Below are 10,609 nucleotides of genomic sequence, written 5' to 3' on the forward strand. Positions count from 1 at the left end.
CACATAAATCCAGTGTGACCTTAAACAAGTGGAAAGAGGGAGTGCCAGGAGTGTTACTGCACTCTGGAAGGACGGGGCGGGACGGCTGAGCTCCACATCAGGAGGGAGCCCGGCCAAGATAAAGCAGTTTGAAAACTAAGTTTTAAAAGGGAGCTGGATTTCTTGCTCTCTGTGGCTCAGAAATAGGCGGACCCAGCTTTTCTACCAGCAGCTGGCCGTCCCCTTGGAAAAGAAAGCCGGAGCCTGCCTGTGGGTACGCGGCAAGTCCGCTGACGCCCGTGTTCTCTACATGTTTGTGTTGCAGTCGTCCTGGAGAAGGATGGTGGTAGCTGGCTCCGAGACAGTGGCCAGGGGCTGGAGCAGAGTCGTGGGGGAGTCGGGGGATGTCAATAAACGTGTAGAACCCACAGCCCTGGGCAACTCGGAGGTGAGAAATGAGGGAGGCGGCAGGGACAACAGGACTCTGAGCGGGGCGCATGAGACGCTCAGGAGGGCTGCTCCTCTGCCGCTGTCCAGGGCAGCCGGGAGCGAAGGCCTGGCCTCCCTTCTGTTCTTCCTCCTCTCCTGGCCCCGTGTCCCAGGGCCCCTGGCCCCGCTCCATCTGTGTTTCTCTCATGGGAGGCTTCCTGCCCATCTGTGCAGTAACCCACGAGTCTCTAGCTCATTGGCCTTTCAAGGAAGGGAGTGTGTCTGAGAGTGTGTGTGTGTGTCTGAGTGTGTGTGAGAGAGGGAGAGGGGGGAGCAGGCTATGCTGCCTCAGACTCTTGCCGCTCCTTCTGCCCGGAACTCCACCCCCACCTCCCTGCCCCCGACCTGGCCCTCTTCATATGGCTGACTCCCCATCCTGCAGGTTTCAACTCGAACGTCACCTCCGAAAGGCCTTCACTGACCCAAGCCTCCTCTGCCACTACTGACCTCTCCCCCACCTTATTCTTTCAGAGCCCGCATCCTTTATTCTCTACCATATCTCTTACGAGCAGTCAGGCCGTGTTTGTTCACACGTTTTAAAATACCTGGCTCCCGCACAACACTGGAAACCCCCCTCCGCCGCTCCAACCCCGAGGTGGACGCAGGGTTGGCGTCTGGCGAGTGCTCAGCAAACACCCGCGAGAATGTGTAGCTGCGGCCGGAAGACGCAGGTCCAGGGGGTGAGGCTGGTGTCTGAGGGGCTGGGCAGGCCAAGCCCCGCCCCCACGTGACCCTGTTTTTATAGGGAAATGCTGTCTGAGGAGCTGTGTCTCGGTCTGTCCTTTCATTTCCCCACGTTCATCGTTTAAGGAATCATTTCTGATGTAAATGAAAGCATAACTGTGTTTTTCTAAACATTTAAGGCATTTCATACATCCACATATTTTAACTTCTGATGTTGTCTTTTCTTCTTAATTCTAACCTTGAGAACTGACATAAAAAGAGAAGCACAGTTCATGTGTTCCGGGGTAATCTCTCCTCCCCATACTCTAGCATCAGATAATATGTGTAAACAAGAGCAGGGATTTCAGATTCTGAGCATTAGAGTCTTTGAAAATATTTTACCTTTCTCAGGCTTTGTTTTTCATTTCTTGTCAAGACAAAATACATGTGCTCGCTTGAAGGTTTGGCACAGACCCCTCCCAGGCAAGAAAAGTATGTCTTTCTGCATTTTCCAGCATTGAGTCTCGTACCTTGCAACTGAGATGGCTCCTAAACTGCAGCCCTAGCTGCACCGCCTCTCTTATTAAAAAGGATATGTCCCAGCAGCACTTCTGTGGTCAGAAATTTCCCAATAGAAATGATGATGTGGTTTCAGGACTCAAGACTGGAGGTTGAGGGAGAAAAGGAGAGATGAGGCCACTTCTGCAGAGGAACTGCCATGAAAATAAGCGGCCCTGAGCACTAGTTGCAGATTGTCAGAGATCCCCCCAAATCAGAAAATACGCTCCTTTCTGAGCTCAGGTCTTGTAGACTGAGTCAGCTAACCTCTGCCTCAGCTGCCGCCGAGCCACTGGTGTGTCCACACAGGGAAGGGTGCTGGCTGGGGGGCTCGGAGGTGGGCCAGAGCAGGCAAGTCAGTGCCTCCGATCCCAGATTCCTTGGCCTCTGGGGTCCTTAGAAACCTAACTTTCAAAACTCAAAGTCGTGTCAAGTAAAATTTTTAAGGTTCTCACCAGATGCTTAAGATTGTGTCTAACTCCCCTGGCATTATGGATGCCTGTACGAGAAAGTGGCACCCAGGGGACACGATTTCTGCTGTTGAGCGCCGGGATTATGATGGAGGAGGTTTGTGACGCCGCATCCTCATGGAGCTTCCTCACCAGACATCTCAGCAGCTGACGTGTCCCTGGAGCCCTGTGGTCTAAACACATCTTACAGACCCATATAAGGACTTCATAAGTGGATCTTTTATTCAACCTATCTAGTCATTCATCAATTTAGCAAATACTGCATCTACTTAGCACCGAGGACTGTGCCAGGCGCTGGGACACAAAGGTCAGCCAGACAGACAGCGCGCCTTGGTGACAGCTCGTAGACCAGTGTAAAGCGCAAGTCCCCTTCTGCCTTCCTGAAGCAGGAAAGGCCTTTAGTATTTAGGGAACAATGAAAACACAATGACTCCTCCCAGTCCCTGCAGATAAAATCAAGAGAACACAAACGGTGTATGGCTTCCTAAAACTCATCTGGAACCTCAAAATTTGGGGGTTTTTTGTCCACTTAAAAATGACAAACACCCTTTGGAGGCTGATTTCAGATCAGAGTGTACTGGACTCCTTGGGAGAATTGGGAGAGTACAAAATACCTTTACTGGTGGAGAATGTTCTGTTGAGGCCTGAGGAATTCTTTACTTGGTTCAGTGAGATATTTACAATGCCCAGACTTGATCTCCATCAATATTTTTAACAAAAGAATTGAAATACTTACCTCACACAAAAATGTTTCAGCAAATTTAGCTAGGAGCCACAGAACACTGAAAAATTCAATTTATGTTTCTAGATAAAAATATATAGCTAATTATATATATATATATATATATATATATGGAGAAGGCAATGGCACCCCACTCCAGTACTCTTGCCTGGAGAATCCCATGGATGGAGGAGCCTGGTGGGCTGCAGTCCATGGGGTCGCTAAGAGTCGGACACGACTGAGCAACTTCACTTTCACTTTTCACTTTCATGCATTGGAGAAGGAAATGGCAACCCACTCCAGTGTTCTTGCCTGGAGAATCCCAGGGACGGGGGAGCCTGGTGGGCTGCCGCCTATGGGGTCGCACAGAGTTGGACACGACTGAAGTGACTTAGCAGCATAAATATATATATGTACATATATATATGGCTATGTAAGATGTTTTCTAGTTAAAGTCAGTAATGGATTGTTTCACTACTTAAGAAATGTTAGCTGTTAGAGACCATTTCCGCTACTGGATGAACCAGTCTTCCCTGTCTATCCTGGTATGTCCTCCCTGGGCACTGTCATCACAAAAGAGACTGGGGCCGAGGGTCTGTGTCCCTGCTAGTTGACATCTTTTTACACCTCTTCCCTCTTCAGCTAGAGTTTTGGGCAAATTTCATTAGTGAATATGTGAAAGTGAAAGTCGCTCAATCGTGTCCGACTCTTTGTGACCCCATGGCCTATACAGTCCATGGAATTCTCCAGGCCAGAATACTGGGGTGGGTAGCCTTTCCCTTCTTCTGGGGACCTTTCCAACCCAGGGATTGAACCCAAGTTTCCCGCATTGCAGGCGGATTCTTTACCAGCTGAGCCACAAGGGAAGCCCATTAGTGAGTATAAATAGCCTAAAAATAAAGCCTATTAACACCAGAAAGAAGAGAGTCTTGACTCCTGGGACTTAGGAGTAGACGGGATGGGCTCACTTCCCTCTGGTCTTTATTCCTGGAGAGGGTCACTTTACCCAACCATGGTCCTTTCTCCTAACGCCACCCTCTCTACACAACACCCCAGGGAAAATGAGCCACAGGCTCTGGGACAGAGGTGGCTAGTAGAACCAGTGAGAATCCGCCTCCGTATTGTCAGTTGCCATGTTCTTCTTCCAGGAATCGTGAATATTCAGCCAATAGTATATTCCTCCCTAGAGAATGGGAGGCCAGGGAGAAGAAACCTCAATAACCAAAGGAGAATGGAAATTCCTCCTGAGTTTTAGATTTTGGAGGCCCCTTCTTAAGGCAGACTGACCTGAGACTTCAGGTTTTCTCATATAATTGTTATAAGGTGTGTCAGTAAAATTCTGTTTCAGTGAATGAGTTAACATTCATGTCAACATCAGCCCGTCTCAAAATGAGCTGCATCTGAGGCACTCATACATATGTAAACACGGACGTTTGCAGGGGGCTTAAAATTCGCCCTGATCTTTTACACTGAGTGAAGGTAGCCCTAGCCAGGTAGGAGGAAATGAAGTCCGTCTGGCGAGATGCGCTCGCCCTGGAGCCCCGCGCGGATGGGGGAGAACGCTCTTGCTTCTCAACCGCCGTCCCTGTGTGAGCCTCCTCTGCGGGCCCCGGTAGCAAGTACCCAGGTGTCCAGTAGCCATGAGTCAAAGGGGAGGAGAGCTGGAAGAGCTTACAGCGTGTCCCCATCTCCTTCCCCTCAAAGCAACACAGAACTTTCTCAAGGTTCATAAGTTTCCGAGGTCACAGCCATCTCTGTGTGAATTAAGGCAGGGTTAGCTCCACTCCAGTACTCTTGCCTGGAAAATCCTATGGACGGAGGAGCCTGGTGGGCTACAGTCCATGGGGTCGCGAAGAGTTGGACACGACTGAGCGACTTCACTTTCCCTTTTCACTTTCATGCATTGGAGAAGGAAATGGCAACCCACTCCAGTGTTCTTGCCTGGAGAATCCCAGGGACAGGGGAGCCTGGTGGGCTGCCATCTATGGGGTCACACAGATTCAGACACGACAAGCGACTTAGCAGCTCAATCCCAGGAAATGAGGCGCACGTTGCCTAGCCCAGGTCAGGGCCTCCGTGCAGACTGAGAAAATGTGAGGTTTGCTGCTCGGGAGAGCTGGGATCCTTGCCTTTATGGAATTTGGATTATATACTAAATAGAATAACAGGGAAATGTGTACTCCATTTTGGTGTTATATAATTCAGCTAAGAAATAGGGAATGTTTTCTGTTATTTAAAAAGCCCTGCCATATTTTCATCTAATAATATTCCTTTCCTCCAAAAGACAACTGTATTCTCAGATTCCAGAACCACATTCTCAATTGCTCAGATTGAACCAAACTTTCAGATGGGCTTGCTATTTTCCACAGCTCATAAAAACAAAGCCTTTTGGTTTCCTGCATTTTAATTTTCAAAGACCTAAAAAATTCTGATTGACCCATAAGAATGAATACAGTCTTTAGTATGGAGTCCCCAAATCCTCACACTTTTTTTTTGCTCAAACTATTACCATGTAAAAAGAAATTCAGCCTTTTAAAAATATATTATGAAATATTTCAGATATAAGAAAAAGTGTGAATAATATAACAAGCACTTCTGAGTTTACTGTTCAGTGTAAGAAATAAAACATGACCCATAGGGTTGAAGCCCATGCCCCACTCCATTTCCAAATAACTACTATCCTGAAATAGATATCATTTCACCTTTATTATTTTACTATAGTTTTGTTTTACATTCAAATATGCACACACATATTACATGCAATCCTCTGCAATTTGCTTTTTCCTCTCTAGAATCATGAGATTCATCTGTGTGGATTCATACATCAAAAATTTGTATGATGTCATCTATAAACAATATACATATATTACAATTTACTTATCCACTACTAAATAGTCCCAAATCATTCTACAAAATATTCCAAAGTTGGTTATACCAATTTTAGTACCCACTGTCAATATATAAAAGAATTCTTGTTGCCTCATATTTTTACAAAGCTTGGTATTATCATCAGACTATAATTTTTGAGATCTGTTAGGTGAAGAGGTAATCTCACTGAAGTTCTCATTTGCATTACTGGTTACTAGTGAGCTTAGCTGTGTTTATCAGCCAGTCTGTTTTCAACTTCTTTGAATAATCTGTTTATATCTTTTGATCATTTTGCTATTAGTAGCTTTTTTCTCTCATTACCTTATAAGAGTTCATTATGTATTCTGAATGTTAATCCTTGTTCAGTTTTGTGCAAATATTTTCCCTCAGTCTGGTTTGTCTGTACCTTGCCTAGGGTACATTTGGGAGCACAGATGTTTTGAATTTTAATGTAGTTAAATTTCATCAGTCTTTTACTTTTAGTGTGTCTGGATCTTGTCTCCCCACCTCAAGATCATAAAAAAATATCCTTCAGTATTTTCATCTGTAAGTTTCAGGTTTTCATTTTACAGTTAGTTCCCGAAACTATCTGGAGTTAATTTTTCTGTTTGATATGGGGTAGGGATCTATTTCCTTCAATTTGGAAAACCCACTGGTTTCATAGTTCCATTTACTGACTAGTTCAGCTCTTCCTTACGGACTCTTCAGGGCCACTTCTGTCATCTATCAGGTGTTAGATTCCACCATGTTTTGTTGATTTATCTGGATGAAAACCACTGTCTTAATTACTACAGTTTTTTAAAAGGTCTTGACATTCAGCAAAGCAAGTCCCTCCATGTCATTCTTCAATATTATTTTGACCATTTTGGGCACAACTCTCATCTCTGTTGAGCAGGACAGTAGGGAGAAATCAAGACAAAGCCACTCCTGGATAATATACAGCTGAATATTTAACTCCTAAACAAATCAGCTTCTAAGAAATTGCTGTGTATAATGAATATAGAAAGCTCATATAAGGCATTTGTTTACAAAAAAGCAAAAACATTTTAAAAGCTTTTTTGAGCTGTAGCAAGGGTCATTTAAAATTAGAAACCCTTCCTCTGGTCAATAGCAATGTTCTTGCCTATATTTTCTAAAAATACAACTTTTAAACATAGTTTTGCATACAGATAGTCACAGTAGGGCCTCCCTGGTAAAGAATCCACCTGCAATGCAGGAGACCCCGGTTAGATTCCTGGGTCAGGAAGATCCCCTGGAGAAGGGATAGGCTACCCACTCCAGGATTCTTGGGCTTCTCTGGTGGCTCAGACAGTAAAGAATCTGCTGCAATGCAGGAGACCTGGGTTCAATCCCTGGGGTTGGGACGATCCCCTGGAGGACGGCATGGCAACCCACTCCAGTATTCTTGCCTGGAAAATCCCCATGGACAGAGAAGCCTGGCGGGCTACAGTCCATGGGGTCGCAGAGAGTCGGACATGACTGAGGGACTAAGCACAGCACAGAACAGTCACAGTGAGTTCTATAAAACAGTACTAAAACTGTGCACTGGTTGCCTAGATCCCTCAAAGAATCCCCCTCCCCCCATTTTGTTATTGGAGTATAGCTGCTTTACAATGTTGTGTTAGATTCTGCTGTACCACAAAGGTTAGACTGTTCCTGGGAGAAACCTTGAGAATGCACTAACTCCTTCATAGCAGGGGTCTGTGAATGAGGTATTCTTTCTCTCATTCAAGGGAGACTTGATTTTCCTGAAAAATGCTCTCAGTGACACTCTCATAACTTCACGATTACCACTTGGTGCTCTGCAGTGTCTTCAGATCCAGACCCTCTTATACGGACCCCAGGACAAGAGGACTCTGGCCACCCAGCAGACCATGGACATCCTGTCCAAGTGAGTTGACCTCCCCGGACACTGTTTACTTTGCCGTCAGAATCTCAGAGGAAGCTGGTTCTGTAAGGTTCAGTGGAACTTTCCATGAAAAGGACAGTCTACTGACTGTCATCCCATTACTCATGAACTATGCAAGCCCAGTTCCTTTGAACACTCAATTGTAAAATATCTTCTTGCCCGATATCAGGAAGAAATCAGCTCTCGGAGAATGTCAGAAGCACAGGCTGGGTTTCATCCTCTTGCAGACCGGCTGCCTGCTAGTCATGTCACCTGCTGGAGGCCGAGGGCATACGGTCCTACGCGGCCTGCGGGCGCTCTGACCTCCTCACCCGGGCGCCGGCCTTCCAGCCTGGACCTCGCGGAGCCTGGTCCTCCGGCTTCAGGACGCGCCGCGGGCGGGACCGGCTGGCCAGGGGCGCCGTGTCAGGCCCAGCCGGCAGGGGGCACTGTCTCGGGAGCCACCAGCTCAGGGACTCGCCGCAGGCGGGCCGGGCCGGCAGGGGGCGCCGCTCAGGCCCCGCCAGCAGTGCCGGGCCCCTTGAGTCACTGAAGGTCCACTGTGTCCGCTTGGCGAGCACGGCCGCGGGAATTAGAAATGGGAGGAGAAACGCTGGGTTTTCCACTCCTGCGGAGCCCCCTCTCCTTTGCCTGCCCTCCTGGGGCTCCCTCGTGAAGTGCAGCTCAGCAAGTGCCAGGCTGGTCTTCACCACCACCGAGGCCGGCCCCAGGCGCGCGGAGGCCGGGGCCACCACACTGATCCCTCTGCTTGTCCACAGGGCCCCCGAGGTGCCCGCGAGGCCGCGGCCGTCCCCCGGAGCCAAGGCGGCCTTCTGCGCAGGCGGGCGGCCGTACAGCGTGCCCGGGCGCACCAGGCCCAGCGCCGCCGACTGAGCCTGCCCCACCGCCCCCTAAGGTGCACCCACCCGGGTGCACCCCCCCGGGTGCCCCACACATCTCTCCGTCCGGAACGGGGCCTTCGACAGCCGCTGCTCGGGTTTCCAGGCCGACTGTGTGCTCCGAATGCAAAGCCACCCCATACCTCCCGTGGGCCCCATGTGGACAGTGGGCGCCCCTCCTGGTGACTTGCCCTTCTATAAAGCATTTTTCTTTCTGCTACCTTAGTGGTTTCTTCTGGCCAACAAGAGTTACCATCAGCACTGCTGAGGCTGCAGGCTTCACTCCTTCACCATCTGATTGTGTATTTGGTGTACTGCCCCCTGTGCAGGGTCTGGAGTCAGATTTGGAGCAGGAAGATTGTAGGCAAAGAGCTCATTCTTATAGGAAGGTAATAGGGGTTGAGAATAAAATGCTAATAAACAGAAACCTGGGAGTGCTGCGATCAGTATGTGTTTGTGAAATGAAGCTGCCCCAGAGCTCCTGGGAGCCTAGGAAGGGGCCCCGAGGAAGCGTCTCCTCCCTGGTGCAGGCCACCACGCACTGAATTAGGCGGACCACCAGGGGGTGCTAAGAACTGAGGGCACGATAAACGGGACACTGTCCCCGTCTCTTAGAACGTGCCACCCGACAGGGACACGAGTCACTGACTCACATCACGGTGGAGCTGGTTGAATGACAGCAGAAGGAAAGCGCCTGGTACAGTGGGTGGGTGATAAATGGCCCTGAATTTGCCTAGAGGTCGGGGGAGGCAGGTGTAAGAGAGGAGAGAGCCGGGCGCGAGTGAGGCAGGCACGGAGGACTGCCGGCGCCCAGCTGCTGCTTCCTGCGGCCTCCACTCCAGCCAGGGGAACATGGCTGCAGCTCTGGAGCGCTGTTTTGAGTGGACGGCCCTTGGCCCCTACTCTCCTGACTGGGTTCTGGGTTCAGCATGCTGGGGTATGGAGGGTGGGGTTGGATGAGCACTCAGGTCCACAGTGGTCTTCAGTCCCCTGGCAGGAGGCCAGCGTCAGTTGACAACAGGAGTGGCTCGTTTTGAGCACCTTTCCCCAGGTGAGATCCAGAGCTGGGACCAGGTTGAGCATGCAGACGGTGGGAGTGGGGTTTTATCCCCACTTCTCACTGTCCCTTCACAGCTCCTCTCTCATCCCTTGGGCTGTGGCCCAGCAGGGCTGCAGGCAGGCGCTGAGATGGCAGCAGGCTGCACCATGGTCCCCTCTCACTCCGACACCCAGGAGGAAACACAAAACCAGTCTGCCTCCATTTGTGCTGAGCAGCATGTGAGAACGGACATGGGAGATGAACCCAAGTTCTGGGACAGCGTGGAGGGAGGTGGGGCCCCTTGTCCTTGACAGCATGGCAGCTGACTGGAGGCCACCCTGCTGGCACTCACCCATCCCAGGCAGGCTTGTGGGACGAAGGCCACATCCAAAGGTGTGAGATGTGGTCACTTGACTGTCCTATTTGGTGAAGACATGGACTTTGATGCGTATGGTGGGAAAGCATTTTAAGTACATACCACACTGGAGTCTGCCTCAAAAATGTTTGTGCAACTCAAAAATTCCTTTGTTGAGGCCCTCAACACCAGTGTGAAAGTATTTAAAGTGGAGCCTCTGCGAAGTAATTAATACATGAAGGTCAAGCCCCCAGAATGGGATTGAAGTGAAGTGAAGTCGCTCAGTCGTGTCCAACTCTTTGCGACCCCATGGACTGTAGCCTACCAGGCTCTCAGTCCATAGGATTTTCCAGGCAAGAGTACTGGAGTGGGTTGCCATTGCCTTCTCCAGGGGATGTTCCCAACCCAGGGATCAAACACTAGTCTCCTGCACTGTAGGCAGATGCTTTACCCTCTGAGCCACCAGGGAAGCCCAGAATGGGATTAGTGCCCTTATAAGAAGAGACAAGAAAAATGATCTTTCTACCCTGTGAGGGCACAACAGGGCAGCCATCTGCAAACCAGAAGACAACACCCATCAGGAACTGACTCCACCAGCACTGTGATCTGGGGTTCCCACTCACCAGAACTGTGAGAAGTAAGTGTCCATTATTTAAGTTTCCCAGCCTGTGGTATTCTGT

The 10,609-nt window shown here is 49.4% G+C and overlaps 1 protein-coding gene across 10 annotated transcripts in view; it reads left to right on the forward strand.

Moving 5' to 3' along the window:
- Window positions 1–8,962, forward strand: part of TTC23 (tetratricopeptide repeat domain 23) — a 160,352-nt gene extending 151,390 nt beyond the window's left edge. For 8 of the 10 annotated variants that reach the window (XM_010816890.4, XM_024981831.2, XM_059879081.1 and 5 more), the window contains 3 exons: window positions 305–427; window positions 7,557–7,639; window positions 8,416–8,962. In XM_010816890.4, the coding sequence (XP_010815192.1) occupies window positions 305–427; window positions 7,557–7,639; window positions 8,416–8,530 (321 nt within the window). In that variant the 3' untranslated portion in view covers window positions 8,531–8,962. 10 annotated transcript variants of the gene reach the window in all.
- The last annotated feature ends 1,647 nt before the right edge of the window (window positions 8,963–10,609 follow it).

Source organism: Bos taurus, chromosome 21 (genome assembly GCF_002263795.3).
Source record: "Bos taurus isolate L1 Dominette 01449 registration number 42190680 breed Hereford chromosome 21, ARS-UCD2.0, whole genome shotgun sequence".
NCBI classification, from domain to species: Eukaryota; Metazoa; Chordata; class Mammalia; order Artiodactyla; family Bovidae; genus Bos; species Bos taurus.